General features: G+C 45.2%; 1 protein-coding gene across 1 annotated transcript in view; it reads right to left on the reverse strand.

The window, feature by feature from the left end:
• Window positions 1-1,887: 1,887 nt before the first annotated feature.
• LOC144828105 (uncharacterized) overlaps window positions 1,888-26,753 on the reverse strand; it is a 431,229-nt gene continuing 406,363 nt past the window's right edge. The window contains exons 4-6 of the mRNA XM_078686230.1: window positions 15,581-16,048; window positions 2,650-2,808; window positions 1,888-2,079 (exon numbers count right to left, since the gene is read on the reverse strand). Of these exons, the coding sequence (XP_078542356.1) occupies window positions 1,888-2,079; window positions 2,650-2,808; window positions 15,581-16,048 (819 nt within the window). The remainder of the gene's footprint in view (window positions 2,080-2,649; window positions 2,809-15,580; window positions 16,049-26,753) is intronic.

The following is a 26,753-nucleotide window of genomic DNA, read 5'->3' on the forward strand; positions in this document are numbered from 1 at the left end:
ACGAGCGTTTTACACAGCGCCCGGACGCATTACCTTAACCCCAACCCATCAGTCACAAACTAACAGCATTTTCGGCCGTTACTTAGCACGGTGTCCTCTGTTGGACGAATACCGGGACCGGTGTTCATGCAGAGGACGGTTGGACCCTGGCCCTCCTAGTGGTATGGGCATGCGACTGATGGGTATCGTATAATTTACGCTTATTTCGCAAGACTGTTCATTGCATCTTCTATAGTTTCCTCTTTGCTGTGTGTACTTGTGTTCATTAAACAAACACTTATCAGCAATAACTATACCGTGTAGTTTCCGTGGTGTTCTCATTGCTTCCTCGATCCCGAGGAATAGGGAGATTAAGCAAAGCGACTATCTAATGCTTTAAAACCTGCTCTCATCTCCTGGAGCAGGGAATGCGTTGGGTATGAGGATCCGTCTCTTCGGCCCAGGCTCTGTACAGACTCTGCCATGTTGGAATTTTGAGCGGTGTTAGTGTCTGTGATCTTTTCAAAAGTGAGCGTTCTCTGTTTAGGAACTTTGCGGTCGATGCCACGCAGGGTGAGTCAGCCGCAATTCGCATGGCCTCAGCAGGGTGTTTCACGGTCACTCCTGCAACGAAATGTAACACGTCAAGTGGCAACAGCATGCCCGCCGGTGAGGAATCAGGTCGTGTAGGCACCACGTTCAGAGAATATGCGGGAAGGCACCACCTCGATGGCCTATGCAAATAATAATGAAGAAAACGCTGCTGGCCCGCTGATTTTATAAAGGCTACTAAGGTTGCCAGCAGGGGCAGACACCCACACGCATCATGGGGAGCACAGGCGATGGATTGTGCGGCAACAGGATTGAAAGGAGACATCCTGGTCTATGATCGTCTCGTAGGGTGCCGGATCAGGGAGTTGGTTAGCCTGTAATATCTGGGCACTCAACATGAGGCGATTCCCACTGTGTAGGAGAGCCTATTGCGCTGGTTCAAGGCATCGGCGTCATGTGGCAGATCAGGGCATAAGGGCCGGGGTGATACATCCAGCACTGCTCTCTGAATGATCCCATGTGGAGCTTCACATCTCCACCCCACGTGGTACCAACACGTCTGCATCCGAGTGTACGGAGGCAGAAGAAGCATCCGTGCCGGCAGCCGTGAGGCACGCGGAATCGTATCGCTCGCCCCACCCCCCCAGGCCCCACACCGAAGATCTAGGCGTGACTCGCCTATGGTGCCAATAGCTAGTACAGCAGTCTGCGGTTGCCTGGTGGGACCCGGGCATACAGTGCAAGGGGGGGCGCAGCGGCTCTCACTGGTGTCTCCTGCTACTTGCTACTCTGGGCGAAGTCTGCCAAGCATACAGGAAACAAGGGCTGGGAGATGGGCCTGAGACAGAACGACTGCGTCGCAGGCTTTCACTTTGCCGTTGCGGCCGTTCCCTGGCACCTAGCGGTCCCGCTCCAGTACCAGAGGATACAGCAGAGGTTCAATGAGCAGTTACATCGTGCCTGTCCCGCCATGTTGAAGTTTGACACAGGAACACGCCATTTAGCTGGATAGCCGGACGGAGCTTCAGAGCTGAGCGGCCATTTTAGTCGCCGGCTTGGCCACCCCCCGACCACCCTTACCACGTGGTTCACTATCACAACTCAAAAACACTAACAACCATTGAGTCCATACATTCCAGGTCACCCTCAGATTCCTGTCCTCAATATGTCTTCATCAAAGGACGGGACCTTTTCAATACACATCTCACCTTGATTGTGAATGACTCTATTATCACAGTCACCTACCTGGCACCTGGAAACACACCAGAGAACTCCCACTCCTCAAGAAACCCTTAGCAGACATAAAGACCCTAGCCAACTACCGGCCTATCTCCTTGCTACCCTACCCTGTGACCCTCACTCGGTCCCACTCTGTTCAATTCCTACATGACCCCACTTGCCGGTATCATTCAGACCCATGGAATAAACATGAAATCCTATACTGACGACACCCAGCTCATAGCCTCCCTCTCCAGGAAGATGATAGACACCCAGACTAATTTCACCACCAACATGACCGAAGTTGCCAGAAGGATGAAGAACAACTGCCTTGAGAACAACACAGAAAAGATGGAAGTAGCAATCTTTGGCAAAAACACCTTGCCCTATTACTCCACATGGTGGTCTGCCAAACTCAGATCCACACCCCTCCTGACAACCCACACAAAGAACCTCAGAATAGTAATCAACAATCAGCTCACAATGACCGGCCAAGTTAATGCAGTCCGACTCCTGCTTCCACACTCTCCAGATGCCCAATTGTTGCAGGACCACATCCAAACACTCATCACCAGCAAACTGGAATAAAGAAACACACTCTATGCTGGAATCAACACTTAACTAACCAGTAGACTCTAGCCCATACAAAACTCAGTGGCCAGGCTCACCCTCATCCTCCCACCTGCACCTCAAAAAGCTCCAATGGCAACCAGTCCAAAATTGAGCACTCTTCAAACTCCTTGCATACACATACAAAGCCATAAACAACATTAGCACCACGTACGTCAACAACTACATAAACCTCCACAAATCTACCAGACACTTCCGCTCTGATGGACTCTTACTCGTACACCCCACTGCATATGCAGAACCAGATCTGGCAGTCGTGCCTTCTCCTACCTTGCCCCTAAAGCCTGCAATGACCTGCCAATGCATATAAGAGCCTCCTCCTTGGTTGCTGAATTTCGCAAGACACTGAAGACCTGGCTCTTCATAAAGCCCAGACACTCGATCAGCTCCTGCTTTCAGTGCCAGGATACCCTCCCAGGAAAGTTGTGTCTATACAAATTGACATAACATAACAGGGCTTAACTGCAACTGTAACGAGTGGATAGACCTGATTTGGCGGCGATCGTTGGCTCCTTGGCTCCCTGACTCCCTTCATTGCACCACGCTTCCTGCCCCTGTCCCTGACGCCAATCTCCCTCCGCCGCCACAGCCTTTTGCAACCTTGGCGCGGCCGCAGTGAGGGGGGGACTATAACACCCAGCGTCCCCTGCGGCAGGAAGTCGCACCCTCCTGGTCCGCGCGCGGAGGTGCTTAAAAACCAGCGAGAGCCCCGGGGGAGCGGGGGCTTAACTGCAACTGTAACGAGTGGATAGACCTGATTTGGCGGCAATCCTTGGCTCCTTGGCTTCCTGACTCCCTTCATTGCACCACGCTTCCTGCCCCTGTCCCTGACGGCAGTCTCCCCCCTCCGCCGCAGCTTTTTGCAACCTTGGCGCGGCCGCAGTGAGGGGGGACTACAACACCCAGCGTCCCCTGCGGCAGGAAGTCGCACCCACCTGGTCCTCGCCCGGAGGCGCTTAAAAACCAGCGAAAGCCCCGGGGGAGCGGGGGCTTAACTGCAACTGTAACGAGTGGATAGACCTGATTTGGTGGCGATCCTTGGCTCCTTGGCTCCCTGACTCCCTTCATTGCACCACGCTTCCTGCCCCTGTCCCTCACGCCAGTCTCCCCCGCCGCCGCAGCCTTTTGCAACCTTGGCGCGGCCGCTGGGAGGGGGGAACTACAACACCCAGCGTCCCCTGCGGCAGGAAGTTGCACCCACCTGGTCCGCGCCCGGAGGCGCTTAAAAAACAGCGAGAGTCCCGGGGGAGCGGGGGCTTAACTGCAACTGTAACGAGTGGATAGACCTGATTTGGCGGCGATCCTTGGCTGCTTGGCTCCCTGACTCCCTTCATTGCACCACGCTTCCTGCCCCTGTCCCTGACGCCAGTCTCTCCCCGCCGACGCAGCCTTTTGCAACCTTGGCGCGGCCGCAGAGAGGGGGGACTACAACACCCAGCGTCCCTGGCAGCAGGAAATCGCACCCACCTGGTCCACGCCCGGAGGCGCTTAAAAACCAGCGAGAGCCCCGCGTCGCGGGACGCGCGCGGGTGGCGCCGGGCTAAGCCCGGGCAAGGGCGGGCCGTCTGTGGCCGTCTGGGGCAGAACGAGGCAGGGCAGGGCCACCCCCTTTGCAACGGGGCTTTTGGACCTACACCTTGTAATGTGGTTAGTTATTTGATATACTTATTTGTAACTTGACATCAGTTATATATAGTTGTAATATTGGTGTTAAATTTTTCACTGTAAAATGAGCACTCGCAGTGGGGCTGGGGGTAACGGGGCTGTGGGCCCCCTTGATGCCTTCTTTGTCCGGGCGGAATCTTTTCTAAATCAGGAGATTAAGCTCACACAAAAAAGACTGTTACTGACTCGTTCTGATCCCATTGAAACAGCAACAAGTGGTCCTTCTACCACTCCACCTAAATCAGCTGAATGCATCTTGGTTAATCATCCCCTTCTAGCTGCTGGATCTCCTGAGCCTGAGTTGGTAGTTGTGGATTCACCCATTATAACAATAGATGTAGACGCAGGTATGGCCCCTCCACCACCTCCGCCGCCACCTCATATTGTCACATGATCTACATGATCTACACGACAAAAACAGGGTGGGGGAAACACAGCTCAAACCACAAACTGGAAACGGAAAGCAAGGGACCTACCTGCCACAACCCAACAGACCAATAAAGTAGCCAAAACCAAAGGCACTGCTCATGGGAAGATGGGTCCAATTGAGGTGGCTAACGACATTTGCCCCCTTGATCTTTGTACCCCTGGGTGCTATTGCCGTTGTAAGCAGCCCCAAACCACTCTAGAAGATTTGTTATTATCTAAGTTAGTAGACAAACTTGGAGAATTGTTAAATCCATTGTTAAACAAACTTGCAGATATTAACACTAGACTCGATAATATTGAACAGAAATTATCTACTCAGCCTAGCCAGATTTCCAATGGAACCTTGATAGCTACAGGGAGACCTAGTATATGTTTGGCACCTACCTCCAGTCAACCAATGATTGTAAATAGTGATCCTATTAGAACGGGCACAAGTGCCCCCACATCAGGCACTAACAGGGGACATTCTTCATCATGTAATCGAAATCAAAGGAGGGAAACACTAGGGATGGGGAATAACAATAATAATAGGGACCTGAATACGGATAGTTCAAACACTGTACACACTACTCACACCAAAGATTATTTGAACCTACCGCCCGAATGTACACCCTATGTTATTGTCCTCTCTAATGTACCACCTTTAGCTCCCAATACAGTGGAACATTGGAGTTCTTTAAGAAACAGGGCACTCCATCTACTGGATATTAAGACGGGATTGGGGAGCTGTTTGTTTCAGGAATTTAGGATGACAAGAAGGGTCCCATGGATAGGCAGACTGACTAAATCTAGTAGAGGCGATTGCATAATACTAAACTTTGGCTCAATAGAAATAGTACACAATATTCTGGAGAGAGCGGGGACAAGGCACATGGATAGAGAAGGGATATACATCTTACCCTTAGGATACTTTTATCGCACCCAACCACTTCTACCTATTACCAGATGCCAATTACCAACCAGTGCCCCAAACCAGGGGAGGTACGAGTATAACGAGTATAATGTATCAACATTTAACAGGTTTGAAACAGCTCTCTCTAACCTAGACTCACAAGACTGACTGCCAGGTAGGATGACACATGACAATACATTACTAGTCTCCTCATGTCCCTACTTACCGGCACTCAGTAAGGAGCAAGAACTTCAGGGGACCTGCAATACACAGTTATTACTGATCACCACTGATTCCCAGAGGCAGGCTAATGGTGGCACTAGCCACGATATAACCAGTGGTGGGTCAACAGTTGAGGCACCTCAGAATAGTAATCTAAGTAGTAATGGCTCTGATCTTAGAATCCTCAGCTGGAATGTTGCCGGTCTCGAGCCAAGACTAGTAGATAAAGAATGGTTACAACTACTCTCCTTGCAGGATATAATAATGTTTCAGGAAACATGGGCACCTCATGATCTGCATATAGAAGGGTTCCAATGCCTTAGTATAGTGGCTACCAAGTCAAATTTTGGTCGGGCAGTAGGGGGCCTATTTATTGGGATCAGCATAACAGCTGGTGGGAGCTTCAAGATTATAAATACCAATAATCCCAATATACAGGCAATAGAATATAAGCGTCAAGTCCCCTTTTATTTAATATACTTCTATAATAATGACTTCAATTCCACCCCAAACAAGAATTTTATAGCACTTTTTAAATTTATTTCTAAATTGAAGAAAGCTCAGGGCTCAGGTGAGGGCATGGGGATCTTTTTTGGGGGGGGGGATTTCAATGCTAAACTCCCTAAAGACATTCGAAATATAGGCACACAACAGGCAGATCCAGCCGTGTGGAGCGGATTAGAATTGAGATCCTTTCTCAGCGAACACATTCTTAGTAATGTAATGGACTTAGGCCCACACCCCACAACCCAGCTGGTGCCAACACACAGAGGCAGAGATAGCGTTTCAATTATTGATTTTATTTTTGTCTCTCCCTGCCTGGCGGACCGGATATTGGCCACAGAGGTTGTAGTAACAGACTTCGGGGATCACAACCCCTTGACAGTGGCTTTAAGATTAGCTCAACGGCCTGTGTATGCTACTACACAAGGGGCGAGGGACATAACCCCCTCGATAGACAATTTGAGATTAAAGTGGAAAGGGATAGATAGCGGGGAAATAACTAAGTCCCTATTAACAGGGCATCAGACATTAATTAACTATTGTCTACTGACAACAGCTCGAGGCCCTAACGTAATTGAAGACTTTACTAAAATATGTACTGTGATTAGATCTCTTTTATCAGTGCCATTATCCCAGGGCCCAAAAGACCCAAGATGGTTTGACCACAACTGCTCTGAAGCAAATAGGAAATTGAGCAAAGCCCTAACAGCTATACCTAGAATTAGGGCAGATGTTAGTGTAGCCAGGAAAACTTACAAAACAACAATAAACGAGCGGAAGGGCATTCTTCTGGGACAACGATGGGAAGCCCTCGCAGAAATAGCAGCTGGAAAGACTGGGAATTAATTTTGGCCCGCTGTAAGAGATTTGCAAAATATGGGCCAACAGCTAACACCAGTCAGCTGTACTATTGCTAGTAGTTCCTGGGAAAACCATTTTTCTAAAATGTATGCCTCACCACCACATAGTTTGAATTACCATGTGCAGGAACAGATTGGCAATCTTGAAAACTTGAAACTTGAGATTGGCAATCTACAGATAACTTTGGTGGAGGTAGAAGAGGCGATTGCACAGAGCCTTGACAACAAGGCCCCAGGACCGGATGGGTTACCCATAGATATTATAAAATGGAAGCCTGAACTATGGGCCCCAAGCCTCGTGAATGTCTTCAACAGCTTACCTCAAGCATCTATGCCTGAAACATGGGGGACTAGTGTAATTGTCCCAATATATAAAAAGGGTGATAGATCGGATCCTGTTAATTACAGACCGATCTCTTTACTTGATAATACCTTAAAGATCCTGGGCCGTGTCACCTACAACAGGATCTTAGAGTGGACAGAGGAAAGTAGCATTTTATCCCCGTGCCAATTGGGTTTTAGAAGTATGGTTGGCACAGTTGAACAATGTTTAAACTTCAAATTGGTTATTGATAAATACAACATTGCTCGTTCTGCCCCTATTTATTTAGCTTTTATGGACCTGTCATCCGCTTTTTATTTAGTTAACAGGTCCAAACTCTGGTCTATTTTTTTGAGTTATGGCTTGGACCAATTATTGGTCCACTTTTTAGCATTCATACACACTGACCTCAAAGCACGAGTGAGGATAGGAATGGGAGGGGAACTATCAGGACCAATTAAGATAGGAAGGGGAGTAAGACAGGGGTGCGATTTAGCACCCCTGCTTTTTATTATTTATAAAAATGGTCTGAGCAACCACCTGGAAAAGTCCACCCCAGACGTTCCCATAATAAATGGCAAATCGTTACCTGTACTTCTCTACGCAGATGATGTGGTCATAATGGGCCGCACCCCTAATTCTCTGCGCACTCTAGTAAAAAGTTTCACAGAATACATGGATGGACTGGATTTACGGGTGAATTTTAATAAGTCATTTATTATGTCATGTGGTCCAGGGAAACGTCAGCTTAACTGCATATTAGTAGGGGACAACAGACTTACTTCCACTCATAATTTCCCATATTTGGGGACGGTCTTTGCTGCGAATGGCTCGTGGACTGGGCATCTGGCCCAGTCCACGAGCAAATTCTCAAAGGCCATCAATTCGATTTTAAGTATTCCCCGACCTAAGAAATTAGGTGCCATTGAAGCAATTGTAAAGATTTTTAAACTACAATGCATCCCCGTAGCCACCTACGGGACTGAAGTTTGGGGTGCGGCAAAGAATCAGTGTATACAGCAGGAAGAAAATCGGTTCTGTAGAAAGCTGCTGGGAGCACCGATTTCTACTTCCAAATACATCTCGCATAAGGAATTAAATCTACATTTTATATCTGATTTTATTAGCGCTCGACCCATGTTATTTTGGCACTCTGTTTGGAGGAATCAATTAGCGACCCTGACCCAAGGAATTATAACTGATTGCTTAAAATGTGAAAGGGGAATGGAGATCCCTGGCTCTCGGGGGTTTATAAAAGTCTGTGCAGCATTGAAAAAGGTAGCATCTTCACTGACCCAAGCAAAGTCAACTTTGTACATAAGAACGATTTGAAGAAAGCACTCTATGCACTGTATAATACGCACAGAATCAGGAAAGAATCAGAGAAAACCACAGTCGCCACCTACATGGGCAGGGAACTACACAGATATCCCCTGTTACTATATTTAACCTTGCCCATGACAAGTTGGGAAAGATGTCTTTTGTTTCGACTGAGGGCTGGAACTGTTAGATTCTTACTGAATTTTTCCTCTGGGCCATCACCCGATCTCAGATAACACGAGTTGCCCTTGTGATGGGGTAAGCAAACAAAATGATTTACACTTTTTCTTCGCTTGCAGGTTTTATCTGAAATATGTAAAATGGCTTTTAATTCCCCTTTTTAAAAAATATAGACCAATTACTCTGGAGGAATCATATCAATTGCTGCTTTCCTTGGACAATGAGGAGATAATTTGTTGCACTTGCACTTTTTCGAGAATCGTTGTTCGAGCCCGTAAAATGATGAACAATGTTTGAGTCTTTTCTCTGTATATTAAGCTTTTATGATTTAATCTTGCTCCTACTACAGACAAACTCAGACTTAAATGGCGGGGTGTCAATATCACGGAAACGTTCCATGCTTTAGTAAGAGGCAATTTACATCTTTTTAATTCTTGTCTATCAGACAAAGATCCTCATCCTATGGCAGTCTGTGATTTTGTTAATATCCGTACAGCCTCCAAAATCCTATTATCTGTACCCTGTAGGGATACCAAACCTGGGCCAAGATGGTTTAACAACGAGTGCTCAGCAGCTAACAGAGAATTACGTAGGGCCCTGTCTCTTCAACCAAACTGCCTTAGTGAGATGAGAGAAGCTAGACATAGGTACAAAGTTGCTATAAACAAAAGAAAAACTCAGATCTTAGAAGACCGATAAGGTTTGGGGTGTGGCCAAATGTGGCCCCATACAGTTGGAAGAAAACAGATTTCTTAGAAAGTTACTTTGTGTTCCTATTTCAACTGCGCAACATGTATGCCATAAGGAGCTAAACTTGAATTTTATCGAGGACTTCATTCGTGCTCGCCCTGCCTTATTTTGGCTTTCCATCTGGAACAATCCGATGGCCTCACTTACTAGGGATATTATCACCGATTGTCGGAACTGTGACAAATGTTTTGACATTCCTTGGCTTTCTGGAGTGTATAAAAGTCTGTGTAGTATTAATTATGGCTATGTTTTTATTAACCCCAACGCAGACAAACCCCCATCCAAAAATGAGATAAGGAACGCCTTATACACTCTTTACTCTGAAGAAAGACTCACTCTGGAATCCCTTAAGACCACTGTTTCCTCATACCTGGCTCTTGATTTTTTAACTACGCCTATCCCTTATTATCTAACACTCCCGATGAGCCAGTGCGTGCGAGGATTATTATTCCGCCTAAGGGCAGGCTCAATTAAATTCGCACTTTGTTTTCCCTTGGTTATCGGAAAGACTGTGACCCTCTCCCTTGCCCGTGCGATGGACTAAGCCATCAATCCTCTATGCACTTTTTATTCTTCTGTAAATTTTATATGAAATACACTGAAATGTTTTTAATCCCATATTTTAAAAAACTGAAACCAATTAGCCTGGAAAACGCTTATTTATTGATCTTAACTATGGACATTGATGAACTCATTTTTCGCACTAGCACTTTCTTGCGCATAGCCGTCCGAGCTAGACAGTCCATGCTCGACCTTTGAATCTGTATGCACAATGTAATTGTATGTTGTTTCTTTTAAAATTGTTACTTTTCTGATTTGTACTTTTGTGGATACTTTGTTATCCGAATAAAGTTTTTATTGATTGATTGATTGATTGATTTAATACATTTTATATGGATTTTATGATAATTGTGTAAATTGTGTTTGTGCTTTTATGAATTCTTGGAATTCGAATAAAGAATATGAAACGATGAACAATGAACATGGCACAATATAATGTAACATAACATAATCTAAAAATAAGATAAGTTACAAGGCTATAGCCCATGAAGGCTCCAAGGAGTCTAATAGTTCTTTCTAGAAGTTCTGCAGTAGCCTCAAACTCTGATGTAAAAGGCTATCGAAACTGCTGATCATTTGCCAACGAAAGTGCACCTTTCTCTGAGAGTTACTGACGTCTTGTCTCGGTCCTCCAGAGGTGAGAAAAACAACTAAAGGGGTTGTTTAGAGGTTGGCTGTTGTGGGAAATGTAGGAAACAGGCAGATGTCCCATCTATTGTAGATAGAGTGTATATATGGATACACACTCTTAATAATGGTAGGGAGTACATCCTTTAAATTTAGGCTGCTACCCCACATTCACTGAACTCCAATAATCCCCATAATTCTAATCTGTCTTGATACTTGGAAAGTTACTTCTGCTCTCTCCTACAGCTCCAAGGCCCTTAGGGAAGACTTCCATGCTACAGATTTCTTTACAGCAAGAGGTCCAACAGGATTAATGCCACCCTCTCCTGTCTGGCAGCTGGCCTTTTATACAGGATGGACTCCTTCTTCAGTCTTTGGGTCTCTGGGTTCAAGTGCAAAGCTACCTCAAGATTTTTAACTGGCAAACCAGGCAGGTCTTCTCTATCTTCCGATGATTTCTTCTGGATCGAGCAGGTCCTCGTGCAAGCTCCCCTTGCAACACGTCTCCTATCCAGCTTGCCCGCAGTCTGTTACCCTCTGCTTTTCTGTCTACCTGCTGCCCTCTGTTTGTGCCTCCTCTGCTCGTTTCCTGCTGAGTTTTGCCTTTTTCTGCCCTCTGTTTTGCCTTTCCTACTAATTTTTCTGCCCGCTGGTTTGCCTTTTTGCTTGTTTTTTGCTTTCGGTTTTGCCTTTCTGCTCATTTTTCTGCTCTCTGTTTTGCCGTTCCTGCTCGTTTTGCTGCCTTCTGTTTTGCCCTCTTAAGCTCTGTTTTGTCTATTCCGCTTGTTTTCTGCCCTCTACTTGGCCTTTTTCTGCTAGTTTCTTCCTTGTTACTGTTGTTTCCCTCCTCCTGCCATTCCCATTCTCCCACCACCCAACGTCCGGCTCTCCCCCAGGACCTACTTAATGGAGGCTAGGTCACAGCTGCCCAGCAGGCGCATCATTGGTGTGCTAAACGAAAGCCCGTCTATGCCCGTCCTTTCCCAGCGCTGGGTCCCCTGGCCCTCTTGCCACCCACAGCTACACCTCCAAGGAGCTTTCAGGCCCTGGACCCCAGACACCGAAACAACTTCTGCAGCAATTCCTCTCCATGGTCAACAAATTAACCTAAGAACACGGATCCGCTCCAATGTATCCTGCTCAACGCCCTTTCCCTCTCCTAGTACACCACAGAAATCTGGGACACCCTCACCACCCTTGACCTGATGCTGCCTTCATCCCTGAACCATGGTTCAATCCCACCTTGAACCCCGGCATCACCACGGCAACACCCAATTGCTACAAGATGATACACCGAGACCGCACCAACAAACACGGCTGGTGCATCAATATCAACTTCAAGAAAACCATCCAATGCATCGCCACCAACGACGACCCAATACACCTAATGGAACACCTCAACTTCCAACTACAGACCTAAGCCAAGACCACGATCATAGGCACCCTTGAATATAGACCCACGGGACCACAGCCATCTTTCTGCGAAGCCATATCCAACCACATTGCTCCCCTAGCCATTGACTCCTACCACTACGTCCTCAACAACCTCAACCACCACATTGACAACCCCAACTATGCAAACTTCATCGCACTCCTGAAGAACCTGAACAACATTTGCCTCACCCAACTGGTTACCAAACACACGCACAAAGCCGTACACCCACTCAACTTCATTTTCACCTCCTGCAGAACAGAATCAAATTCAACAATGTCACAGAACTCACTTGGACTGAACACGCAATCGTTCACTTCAGCATCTCCGACACTCATCAAACCATCCCTAAACATCACAGATCCTACCACCACAGCTGGGGCAAGGTAACAGACACACAGTGGACACAGGCCCTCAGCACCACTGAACCCGAAGCTTCATCAGACCTTGACCAGGCCATCCAGAACTTCTTTGCATGGATCACCAAATGTGCTGACGAGTCGCCCCAATGATACCAGCAAAAAAAAAATCCACAAAACAAGCAAGATGGTATACCCCAGAGATCAGAACCGCCAAGCACAACTGTTACCGACTCGAGAAACAGTGGCGTGCCACAAATACCCCCTTTGACAGAGCCTCTCACAAAGCAGCACTCCGCAACTACCACCTGTGCATTAAGGAAGCCAAGAGAACAGCCATCACAGCTCACAACGATACAGTGGCCAATCACATGAAAGAACTCTTCAAAATAGTCAAAGAAGTCTCCAACCCAGCAGCCACAGGGAACACAGACCATTCCTCTCAAGAACACTGTGACACCCTCTTGGACTACTTCCAAAGAAAGATTGCTACTATCTACAAAAACATCGACTCCCAACCCACCACTCTCAACCTCAACAGCTTCGACCAACCTGCACATACCAGCCAAATGAACACCACTTGGTCTCCGCTCACCACTCAGACCACCATGGCCATCATATCATCCATTCACTCTGGGGCACCCACTGACCCCCTCCCCCCATTGCCTTTTTTAACCAGGGCCGGACTGGGAACAGCAACCAACCCTGGCAGCTTGTTTCTCCACCGGCCGTGGAAACAGGAGGGAAGGGGTGTGTTACCCGCTAAGCACTGATCCCGCATTTTCTTTACAGAGGGCCGATTTTGCAGCACTGCTGCAAAACCGGCACCCTGTAATACAAAAGGTCCCCTGCAGCCACACAACTGGCCCCCACCCCACCGGGGAAATGCCCAGTGCCCGCTACGGCCAGTCCGGCCCTGTTTTCAACCTCAGAATCAACCCAATCAGCACGGAACTTACAAGCATTATCAACACATCATACCTATATTTCACTCTTGACTGTAAACCTTCCCAGAGTCCTCCATCCAAAACGGCAGAGGTCAGACTCTTGCCTCAGAAGCTCAAGTCCTCTCCCTCATCTAGCCCTTTGAAACACTTTTTCCTCCTTCGGCAGGCAGAATAGTTGTCTGTGAGGATTCTCTAGATGAAAAGGCTTACGCCACTTGATCTTCTATAAGGCATCTCAGTGTCAAAAGGCAGACCTCTGCTCAAGTCCTTTGTAATGCCATCTGCTCTAGCTCCTTTGCTAATAGACTATCCCAGCTAACGACTACCCACAAAAATCTTTCTGTCTGTAGAAGATGGTATACTTTCCTGAAAGCACACATTTTCATACCTATTTAGGATGCTACTTAATGCCACTTGACAGAAGGGGCATTCAGCAGAAGTTGTTTAATCACTGACATGCTTGCACGCAGATCAAAGTGTGATTAGTAAAAGTTACCTTTCCACTACAGATATCTAAAATCTATGTTCGCAACTAAACTAGATTTCTTTTGATGAACCAACAAAAAGAACTTGTATACAAGTGGCCTGCAGTTACTTTGCTTAAACTGGGAAAATAGATTTTTCCCAAACAGGCCTCTTGGACCTCTACAGTGACAAACCACATTTGATAGATGTTCATTCAAATTACATGCTTGTCTTTATTACTTAGCATGTCCGACCCGTGTATACTAAGCACCGAACATAATAGGTTATGGGGTACACACAGAGATGACTACTTCAATTATTTTCTTGCAAAAAGGTGTTTCTAAATGGCAGAACCCTTGTTTCGGGTAGGTGTTACAACAGGAAAGAAGGGGTCCGGCCAGACAAATTTGTGACTGCGTTTAAATGTCCTCACACGCAGGATTAATGTGGTTATTGACAAGTAATACCTGACAGCTGTCTTCTAGAATAGAAGTAGTTCTAATAGAACTAGCAGCAATATTAAACAGCTGTCTGCAATAACCCAGGACAAGTGAAGCTATGATATACTGCTGCTCCTTTCTACTGCTGGCTCGGGCTTATTTATGGCCGCCGAGATACAAGGCATTCGCGATTGTGTCGACTGAAGTTTATCATAGCTTCAGTTCGTCCTGGGTTATTGCGGGCAGCTGTTTATTATTGCTGCTAGTTCAATTAGAACTACTTCCATTCCAGAAGACAGCTGTCAGGTATTAGTTGTCAATAACCACTTTAATCCTGCGTGCGAGGACATTTAAACGCAGTTACAAATTTGTGTGGTAGGACCCTTCCTTTTCTGATCTTTTTAATTGTGCTGAATTCCCGACTGATACTTTTGAGGGAACCACCACAGTCAATCGATTTTGGTTGAGATACGGTAATGACATTATTTAGGTAAGATTAAAATTACAGCATATTGAATTCTAAATTTGGACTTCCTTGCATAGACTGTTGAATGGCTTACAATATAGAGGTGATCCCCCTTTGAACCAATTCAATACTTAAGGAGTCCACCTATTTAATTTGATCCAGGGTCACTTACACGCTCTGGCAAGAATCAGACCCTACAGTGTCTACATCGGTGGGCTGACTATCACCTTGATACTTAAAGTGGGACGTGATTTTTACAACATGTTTCTGCCCTGATGAAGGTCCTATAAAAGGAACGAAACGCGTTGGCTGTTGGCCTGTTGTTTTAACCTAAAGAAGAATAAAAGAAATTTGAAAATATCTTATTGGCTACTGTGACTTCATCCCTAGTGCTGTCTCCATTCGCCTTCAACTCGTGTCTCTGGAATTCCAGTGAGACCCAACTGCAGCAGGTCTCAGAGGCTACTGGCACAGGACATTAATATTTTGTGAACACTATGACTGAGGTGCTAAACGTATAGTCAGCTGCAGTATCAATACATTTTGATTAAAGAGCACACCAATATTTTTCTGACCTATGCTGTTTTTGTCCACCTTTCTAAATTGTTTAGCAACATTAGGGATACTATAGGTATCATAATCTTATGCAAGTTTCATCCAACTGTAACATACACAGCTGTAGCTATTAGGAGCACAAATCAGCTTTCTTAAAATTAAGTTTGTCTTCTATCTCATAGTCAACTTAAGAAAGATGACTTACGCTTGAACGTCTTTCCGAAAGGTCACGGTTTGACGTTTGCGCTAAGTTATTTTGTAAATTCCTTCCAGCCAAGATGGACGTCCGGACAAGATTTCTGCAAAAGCCGTGCGGTTGATTATGGATTCCACATCTTGCACCCATTACAGCCTTGTTGATCAATGTCCTCTTTAAGGTGTCACCCCCATGATCGGTATCAATGAAATTTAGAAAGTTCAATGCATATTTCTTTTGTCTCCTGCTGGAATTTTCGGACATACTTGTATTCGAGTTTTTTTTCTTCACATCAGTAAGAAAAGATGTTTCATCCGCTAAAATGATGTCTTCAAAGTCGCTGCCACCATCAGAATCTTCAATATCATGAGCTTCTAATCGAACTACCTGCTCTCCTACAGCTGTCACGTCATGCAGAAGTTGTGCATTATACATATCCGGTTTCAGCACAGTAAGAGCAGGGTTCATGTAGGAAATCTACAATAAAGAAATGCTGCATTATTTTCCAGAACACCTTTTTGATACACTGCAAATATAGTTTACACCCCTCCTCAGAGAAGCTGCCACTTGCACTTTTTACAATACACTTGCTAGAGGAGAGATGCCACACACCATCTAAAAATCAACATGCCAATTTTTTCAGCTTTAAATATGTTTAAGTATCATTTCGAGTCAGAATGACAAACGCAAGAATATGTATGCCAAATACCACTTACAACTTCAAACGTTCCGCAAGGCGTGTGGAGTAGTCTGTAAAAGTAAGTGACACCTAGAAAGCCGTGGTTCGCTGAAACAGACACGAACACCCACAGAATGATAACTTTATGTGCATCTAGGTACATTTGCTTTGCCTTTCCAACAATTTCATGACCTTTTAAATTTACACCTGTCCGACCCAGGGGCAAGTAATGCTCATACTGAAGGAAGTAATATTGTATTACTTGTACGTTTTTTACAGTGCAAACTTCCGTTCACAATGAGTCTCTTGGTGCTAAAACGAAATAGTACCTAATATTTGAAGCAGAGTAGGTAAAAGGAAGAACTCAACTAAAAACACTTTGATGTAGAAAACTTTAAAAAAAAGTAAATCTGAAATGTTACATTTTCTCCTAACTATACACCTGCAGCTTTTATGTACAATTTAGAACTGGGGCCCTTCTCCTGAACATATTGAAAAACAGCTGTGCAAATGCTATTGTAACCCCACTGCTCCCAGTGTGTGGGTTAAGTTCTGCAACCATAGAACGTTTCATATTTACTTGACGTCACAATGTTCACATTAGAAATAGATGGATCATTCCTGCTTGTCGATTGCTGTCATTTACTCGATCTGCAGATGCATTACCTGTGTTTAGATCTGACACAAATAGATGGCTCGTGTTTACACTGTCTAGATATTTGTTGTATGCTTGATGGCTTAGGTCTAAATCGTGAGTCATCTACTTGGTCCTATGCACAAACAATGTAGAGAGGTATGAGCCAACGTCTAAATCGGTGTTATATTGCAAATACTAAATACTAATGCGCCCGAATAACTTGATGCTTCCCTTGGAGGACTCTAAATCATTATTTTTTAAAATTGTTTTAGGTCTTAATGAATTTTAATCATACAAATACATTCTCGACTTGTGTGGGGGCAGCCATCTAGCTCACCTTGCTTCTGCTTGGACGCTGGGTCTCTCGGTCCTCCCTCCCGCCGCCGCTATACCACCTCTGCGGCCGCTGTGAGGAGGAGTTGGACTACCCTCCTTAGCGGCAGCAGCCGCCAACGCCAATCACGCGCCCGGAGGCGCTTCAAATTGCAGCACAGCCCCAGTGGAGCGGGGGCATTCTCGACTTGTGTGGGGGCAGCCATCTACCTCACCTTGCTTCTGCTTGGACGCTGGGTCTCTCGGTCCTCCCTCCTGCTGCCGCTATACCACCTCTGCGGCCGCTGTGAGGAGGAGTTAGACTACCCGCCCCAGACGCCCTAGCGGCAGCAGCCGCCAACGCAAATCACGCGCCCGGAGGCGCTTCAAATTGCAGCACAGCCCCGGTGGAGCGGGGGCATTTTCGACTTGTGTGGGGGCTGCCACCTACCTCACCTTGCTTCTGCTTGGACGCTGGGTCTCTCGGTCCTCCCTCCCGTCGCCGCTATACCACTCTGCGGCCGCTGTGAGGAGGAGTTGGACTACCCGCCCCAGACTCCCTTGCGGCAGCATCCGCCAACGCCAATCACGCGCCCGGAAGCGCTTCAAATTGCAGCACAGCCCCCACGTCACGGGACGTGCGTGGGAGTCGCCGGGAGAAGCCCGGGACAAGGGCGGGACAGTATGTGGCAGTCCGGGGCTGATCGAGGCTGGGCTGGGCCCCCCCTTTTGGTTTTTCCTCCCCAACTGACAGACTTATAAACATTTGAAATCAGTGGACTTTGTGGTAAGCTAGCCAAGCGGAATTTGGTCCCTTTTCTTCTGTGTGTTTCTGTACTGGTATAATACGTTCTCTTGCCAAAATGGGGAGAAAGAGAATGCAGCCAATCCAGGTGGATACATGTAATATTCTAGATAACTATCTAGTGAAAGCTGTGAGCGACCTTGCCGATGAAATTGATCGGACGGAAAGGCGCTTCTCACTGGGATTAGTTTGGTTTGCCCTGTTCCCATCATGCACTGGGACAGGAACAGACTAATTTGCATATAGCCAAGTTCTGAGCTGGGATGGTGCAGTGAGCTAAAAAACGGTGATGGATCAAGCCCTGATCTTTGGACTGGGTAAGAGTGGTCTGCTTAATTCAGGCACTCTGTTCATCACCACCCACTTTTCTGAATCATTTTGTCCACCATAAGCGTGGAAGGGTATACTCAGATGTGAGTCCCTTGCTCATTGCACCATCAGGATTCAAGCAAGCCGGGCCGACGATGCCTGAAATGGCAGAAACCGGTCCCCGGAAGCTTGTTTCCTTCCCAGTACAAGAATTGGCTTGGTAGTTTGGTTTGCCCTGTTCCCATCATGCACTGGGACAGGAACAGACTAACTTGCATATAGCCAAGTTCTGAGCTGGGATGGTGCAGTGAGCTAAAAAACGGTGATGGATCAAGCCCTGATCTTTGGACTGGGTAAGAGTGGTCTGCTTAATTCAGGCACTATGTTCATCACCACCCCCTTTTCTGAATCATTTTGTCCACCATAAGCGTGGAAGGGTATACTCAGATGTGAGTCCCTTGCTCATTGCACCATCAGGATTCAAGCAAGCCGGGCCGACGACGCCTGAAATGGCAGAAACCGGTCCCCGGAAGCTTGTTTCCTTCCCAGTACAAGAATTGGCTTGGTAGTTTGGTTTTCCCTATTCCCATCATGCACTGGGACAGGAACAGACTAATTTGCATATAGCCAAGTTCTGAGCTGGGATGGTGCAGTGAGCTAAAAAACGGTGATGGATCAAGCCCTGATCTTTGGACTGGGTAAGAGTGGTCTGCTTAATTCAGGCACTCTGTTCATCACCACCCCCTTTTCTGAATCATTTTGTCCACCATAAGCGTGGAGGGGTATACTCAGATGTGAGTCCCTTGCTCATTGCACCATCAGGATTCAAGCAAGCCGGGCCGACGACGCCTGAAATGGCAGAACCCGGTCCCCGGAAGCTTGTTTCCTTCCCAGTACAAGAATTGGCTTGGTAGTTTGGTTTGCCCTGTTCCCATCATGCACTGGGACAGGAACAGACTAATTTGCATATAGCCAAGTTCTGAGCTGGGATGGTGCAGTGAGCTAAAAAACGGTGATGGATCAAGCCCTGATCTTTGGACTGGGTAAGAGTGGTCTGCTTAATTCAGGCACTCTGTTCATCACCACCCCCTTTTCTGAATCTCACTGGGATTAAGCACAGTACCGAATGAAATTATTAACCCAAGCCCAATTATGAGTATAAGCACTGCTGCTACCCCAGGTTTTGATCAGGAAGTGGGCTCAGGAGACGACACTTCTCGCATGTCAAGAACCCCCATATTGGTTTCAGATAACACCCCTGTCACTACGGCTGTGTCTGCCGTTACAGTAAAACCAAAGAGTCAAAAAAGAGGGTGTCCGAAAAATGCTAAAAATGTGGGAGTGAATATGGTTACTAGTAAACACCACCAAGCCAATATGGTAACAACTACATCAAAGCCCACTAGTCCGATACCTTTAAGTACCATGGATCTAGAACATGTTTATAGTAAATTAATTGAGCTAATGAAACCTATCCACGAAAAAATTAGACATTATGGCAAGGGAGGTTCATAAACTTAGAAACCAGATAGAGAAATCAAATACAGCAGCCCATCTGGATGTCCATATGTTATCTCAAAACAGGGACATTATACCAGTTATGGAGAGCAACCATAGCACGAGTGCACCCAGTCAGGTAATTATCCATCAGCCTACCCCTAAGGAAAGCCTCCAAAAAGAAACAGCTCGTAGAGAATCAAGGGGTACTACGAAGTCAGGGACAATTAGCCGAGACCCCATTCCTAAAAAATTACCTTCTAACAATCCCACTAATGTTCCAGGGCAGACAGTACTACAAGAGCAGAATATACAAGACAATTTAGTGCCTAAGCATATAGCTAAACCAGAGTCCGCTGGCCATAATCAAAATAAAATTTCTGCTGTGATTAATTTACCCCCAGAATGTGGCCCTTATGTCGCTGTCCTTGCCAATATTCCAAAATTGAAGCCCATGCAATTTGAAAGTCATCAAATGCTTAAAAACAACACTCTGCACTGGCTTTCTAAGTACTGTGGGTTTCCTATGTATGGGGCTAATCAGATAATTATGACCCAGAGAGTAGGCTGGTTGGGCCCTCTTGAAAAGAAAATTGAGGGTGACTGTGTGATCATCAATTACAGAACACCAGATTGGGCAAGAGATGGTATCCTGAATGCACCGCCACCTTCCAAATGGAAGTATAATACAACTTTACTCCCATTAGATTATTTCTATGGAAAGCAGTCAGGTAAATATATAAATAAACAAACAATTGACCATCCTGGGGCTACCAACCGTACTAATGCCAATTCTGTATTTGCCCAACAAAAAATTCAAGATGGTTTTGCCATTCCAACTTCTAACAGATACCAACTCTTTGGGTCATTAGAAGATAACGACTGACTCACGAATCATATCATACATGATCATATCACGAACACCGGAAACCCGATAAGGGGACCCAAAGATCGGGTGTACTTAATTAACCAAGTAGAGTCATTGTTACCACCTATTATAGGAACCGACCATAATGTAGCCCCCCTGATAATAGGGATAGTAAACAATGTGGGGCGGCCTCAGATAATGATACACTGGAGGTTGGAGCACTGGTACAATACAACGATATACCAGTAGCTGATAATATTTTGTCCAATAATCTAATAAACTCTTCTTCACGTCATACTACATATGATACTACGGAAGAAGGACTTAATATCACCACATGGAATATAGCGGGCATAAATGGGAAACTCTCTACCCCTTTTTGGAAGGATTTTATTACACAAGGGTATGACATAATTTGTCTCCAAGAGACATGGCATAGAGACCCAATTCATGTCGAAGGTTATACATCCTTTTGCGTAGATGCAGTAAACTCTGCTGCAGGTAGGGCAAAGGGTGGTCTGTTGACTTTGATATCTACCAGGGTAACTGAATTTAAAATAGGAAAATGCCTTCGAGGTTGGGCCATATGCACAGTTAATATGCTTGGAGCATCATAAAGCCAAGGATTTGGTTATCATTAATTTCTATAATAATATCTTTGATGCTAGCAGAGGATCCATAGTACAGGATATAGGAAGAGCAATAGATGAAACCCTTGCACAATATAAAGACCCCCGGTTATCTTCTGGGCAGGAGACTTTAATTTACAGGCCTGTAGAGATGTCCAGAAGGGGATTTGTGGTATTTTGTCTGACCATGATGGTAGAGGTAACATTATACATAATCATTTTCCCCATAATACATATGGATCGGCGTTGAACAGTTTAGCTGCTAAATTGGATTTAGAATTATTAGACTGCACTAAAAAAAAGGGGTAACATTAAGTGCCCATCCTTTAAAGGAAGGGACTCTAACACTAACATTGATCACATACTTGTTTCTTGTGGTACGGCCTACTCTGATCTATGGATAGTCAAGCAGGCCGTGAGCGACCACAATAGCATCTTTTTGACATTACTGGGTTGGGGTTGCAAATCCCAAGTTTATAGTAAACCAATTTAGGATATTACGGCAGTAAGACCAAATGGACCAAGAATCAAGTGGGCCAAAGTTAATCCTGACAAGCTCCTAGCGGACGTTAATGTCAAATGCGGAGCAGAAATAAGTTATTGTATAAGTGATGAGGTGACCCCGGCCAATGTGCTCTCTATGTGGAGAAGTGTGGCTCACTGGTTAGAGGAGGCAGACCTGGAAGCAGAGGTCAGCCCGGGACCAGGGTTCAATTCCCGGCTCGGCGGGGTCTTGAGTCCTAAAATGTCCATGGACTCGACAATTCTCGCTCCGGTGCCTACTCGATTCACGGGTTCACACTCTGCGACTCTGGGCAATAGCTTGCTTAATCTCCACAACGGCCCCTCGCGGCGGGATGCCTGGCTTTCACCTTGCGGATACCCTGCCGGGGTTATCTCACAGGGGAATACCAGGATGGGTTCCCTAAGCAAGCGCTTAGAAACCGCTTGGTGATTTGCGCTATATAAATCCCTGTACATTTATGTTTAGTAAGATAAATATAACAATAGAGGGATTGCTGACAGACAAGAGCCGTAAACAGAGGACTACACAAACCGGATGATTTGATAAAGATTGTATTCAAGCCCTGTCCACACTAAAATTGGCTCTAGCGACAAAACCAAGAGATGTGGTATACATCAGGGAAAAGCGACACATTTATAAGATTACCCTAGAGGCACGTAAAAAAGAACTTCAAAATGAGGCATGGAATAATTTAGATATGGCCGTGACTACAAAAAAACAATAAACTGTTTTGGGAGATTATTAACTGCTCGTTTTTAAAAAATGATAACATACCCCTAATTACTTCCCATGTTAACTGCAATGCATGGATAGATCATTTTTCAAAGGTTTTTATTTCGGATGGGCCGATTTTAGATTGTGAATTAGACACTGATGGTAAATGGCCGATTATTCCGCTATTTATTGGTTTGGATGAGGTCCGGATGGGTTTGCAAAAGAGTAATGGTGGCAAGGCTCCGGGCCCAGATGGTGTGCCCGTGGACTTATACAAGCATGAGATTAATCTATGGGCACCCATCCTAACACATTTTTTTAATGCTGCAATCGAATTTGACCTTCCACTGACTTGGGGCCAATCAATTATTATACCCCTTTTTAAAAAGGGCTCCAGGTCAGAGGCTTGCAATTATCGTCCCATCTCCCTTCTGGACTTGTCGATTAAAGCACTAAGTAGAATCCTCCTAGATAGATTAGAAACATGGGCAGAGGAGGAAACCATTTTATCACCGGTACAGTACGGGTTTAGAAGGGGGATGGGTACAATGGAGCAATGCATAAATCTTGATCTCATCATTAAACAATACACAAGAGTAAAGGAAGGAAACCTTCTTTTATGTTTTGCGGATTTAAGTTCTGCTTTTGATTTAGTTGAGCACTCACTTTTATGGCCTATCTTATTGGAAATGGGTGCTCCAAAATAGGTTATATACTTCCTGGCTAGATTGTATGAAAGACTGACGTGCAAAGTGCGCTTCGGCCCTGCCGGTGAGTGCACTCCGTTTTTAAAGTCAAAAGAGGCATTAGGCAAGGTTGCGTTTTAGCACCGTTTTTATTCTCTTTATTTATTAATCAGATAGATCCAATTCTCAGAAAGACCGCAGCGGACGCACCCCTAATTGATGGCGAACCTATTCCAATTCTGTTGTACGCAGACGATGCAGTTCTTTTATCACGCACTCAAATTGCCCTTCAACGCCTCATTGACAAATTTCAGATGTTTATAGCCAACAGGAAAATGCTAATTAATAAAGATAAAACTTTTATAATGTCATGTGGGAAGAAGACTAAGCAAAACAGGACCTTTTATTTAGAAAATGTAAGGTTAGAAACTGTTAAGAAATTCTGTTATCTTGCAATTACATTTTCTGAAGACGGGGGCTGGACCAACGAGCAAGAGAGTGTACGGCTAAAAATGGTCAGTAATATTAATAGTGTTTTTAGATTTGCCACCAAACTGGGGAGCCGTAGAATAAAGGAGATGATCTATATTTACAATACAAGGTGTTTGACATCTGCACTATATGGGGCAGGTGTATGGGGGCATCACACCCATAGCGGTAAGCTGATCCAACAACAGGAAAATTTATTCTTGAACCGCCTGTTGTGCACCCCTCCATCTGCATCTATTGAGCTCATTCACAGGGAGGTAGGCCTACACCACATTAGGGATTTAGCTGCCCTGCGCCCGTTGACTTTATGGCGGTTATATGGTCCAAATCCAAAACTAAATTTACGCAAAACGTAATTAAAGATTGCCTAAAACTTGAGTGTTGTATGCGCATCCCATGGCTTAGACACATTCGGTTTTGGTATAAGTTACTTTTTGATCTAGACCTCTTTTTGGAAATAGAACAGGGCACCCCCATATCCAAAAAAAGAGCTGAAGGAATCCTTCTTAGAACATGCAGGGAAGGTCAGGGCTGTCGAATATGCAAAACAACGCAACTTTGTTTTCTACCAGGAGCATAATGTAAGCAAAGGTTTTCAGCAATATTTGACAGAAGTTACAAGAAGCTCTCACCGCTTTGTATTCACATGGTTAAGATTAGGTACTGTGCACCATCTTGTGTCCTTTCCTTATACCAGACAGAATAGTACCTCACCATGTCCTTGTGACGGGATATCCAAACAGAGTTGTTGTCATTTTATGTTTTTTTGTAAATTTTATATTTTTTAAAGGAAACTATATTTAAAGCCCATTCTTTTAAAGTACAAAATAAGAACAACTAAGGATACACTGCAGATAATGTTTGAACTGAGAAGCACGGAAGTATGTTTTTATGTAGCTACATATATTTTAAAATGTGTATCTGTAAGGAAATCAATCATTATATGATTATTAAATATTAGATTCAATTTTATGATACTTTTAGCATGAGAAATTAGCCTGTATGTGCTGTTTATTAGCACGAGCTATTTTAGTATATCAATTCTTGCACATGCATTACTGTGAAAACTGCACTTTATTATTGCGAGTTTTGCACGTGTTTTATAAAAATCCGCATATATTTTTTCTTAGGTTGGCATGAATCACTTTATTGCGAATTTTGCACATGTATTTGAAATGTTTTCTATTTCATACTTGCTTATTACTGGAAAAATTGCTCAATGCCATGTACAGACACTGTAAGGCTTATCCTATTATAGAAAATTACATTTTATCTTCTATATGTACTGTAATGCAAAGTTTTATGTCTTGTTTGCTATATGGTTATATATATATATATATACCGAATAAAGCATTTTTTAATTGAATTGAATTTAATCATACAAATATTATATATTTTACTGCCTTATGACGTTTAGAATCATAACGTTTTTAAGATGTAAAATTACTGTTTTTTAATGTTTTAAAGGTACGATGTGAACTGTTTATTATGTAAGTTATCCCTATTGATCGAATAAACTACTACTACTAACTACTACCTGCAGCCTTTCTGCTGTGTGGTCATGTCACACCAATAAAATTAGGGTCTAAAGATGAATGGCAGATTAACTGCAGTTATAGGTTTCCATGTCCCATAGCTAGGGATTTTGTGAATAGGTGTAGTGGTCAGAAATCAGGTCAATGTGGTTCTAGAGCATGGGTACTCACAAACTTTCTCTCGGGGGCCAAATTTACAGTGTGGTTTGTGGCCGAGGGCCGCACCGATGGGGGCGGGGACAGTAGAGGAGGGGCAAGAGCAACAAAAAAAACTATGACCATGAGGTTGAACAAATGCCCCTGCAGCGGACGCCTTTGACTACTGAGCTACCAGACTCGGCATACACACATCTTTCTTTCTCTCTCTCTCTCTCTCTGTCTCCCTCCCTCTCTCTATCTCTCCCTCTCTCCCTCCCTCCCTCTCTCGCTCTGTCTCCCTCTGTCTCACTCACTCTCCCTCCCTCTCTCTCTGTTTCCCTCCCTCTCTCTCCCTCTGTCTCCCTCACTCTCTCTCCCTCCCTCTCTCTCCCTCTGTCTCCCTCCCTCTGTCTGTCTACCTCCCTCTGTCACCCTCCTCCCACTGTCTGCAGTGTGGTTTGTGGCCGAGGGCCGCACCGGTGGGGGAGGGGTCGGTGGGGGAGGGGGGTGGTGCAAGAGCAACAAAAAAACTATGACCATGAGGTTGAACACATGCCCCTGCAGCGGACGCCTTCGACCACTGAGCTACCAGACCCGACATACACACATCGTTCTTTCTCTCTCTCTCTCTCTCTGTCTCCCCCCACCTCTCTGTCTCCCTCCCTCTCTCTAACTCTGTCTTCCTCCCTCTGTCTATCTCTCTCTCTCTCTCCCTCCCCCTCTCTCTCTCTGTCTCCCTCTGTCTCACTCACTCTCCCTCCCTCTCTCTCTGTCTCCCTCCCTCTCTCTCCCTCTGTCATCCTCCCTCTCCCTCTCTCTTCCTCTGTCTCCCTCCCTCTGTCTGCCTACCTCTCTCTTGTTATGTATTATTTTAGGACCCTATTGTAAGTTTCCCGATTCGTGCCCTTATATAGGTATAAATCACCATATCCTTATATAGGCATAGAAATCATAACCATATTTAGGCATAGCTCATGCAGTCCAAATACAGCAGGACTACTTCCACTAGTTCTGAAAATCCACAACAATTTCTTGGAGAACTCAGCTTCAGCAGCTAGGGACTTTCCCTTGCTTGAATATTGATTTATCCAAGAACTCATGGAGTTTTCAAAGAACTGAGACTCTTTGATGACGTTATTATGTCCAACTGTTTGTCAAACTCGGTAACTTCACATTATAAATATGCCCACACTCGCCCAAGCAAACACATGGTGGTTTGGAGCAGTTCGACTATCTACTTGCCCGACGCGCCCTGCTACAGCAAGTGCCGAAGGAAGCCGACCCTCCAGCAGACGCACTGAGAGAGAAGCTGTCTTTTCTCCAGCAGATAAATCAAGCTCCAGTGTTTCCAAGATACC

This window comes from Lissotriton helveticus, chromosome 4_1, assembly GCF_964261635.1.
Source record: "Lissotriton helveticus chromosome 4_1, aLisHel1.1, whole genome shotgun sequence".
Taxonomy (NCBI): Eukaryota; Metazoa; Chordata; class Amphibia; order Caudata; family Salamandridae; genus Lissotriton; species Lissotriton helveticus.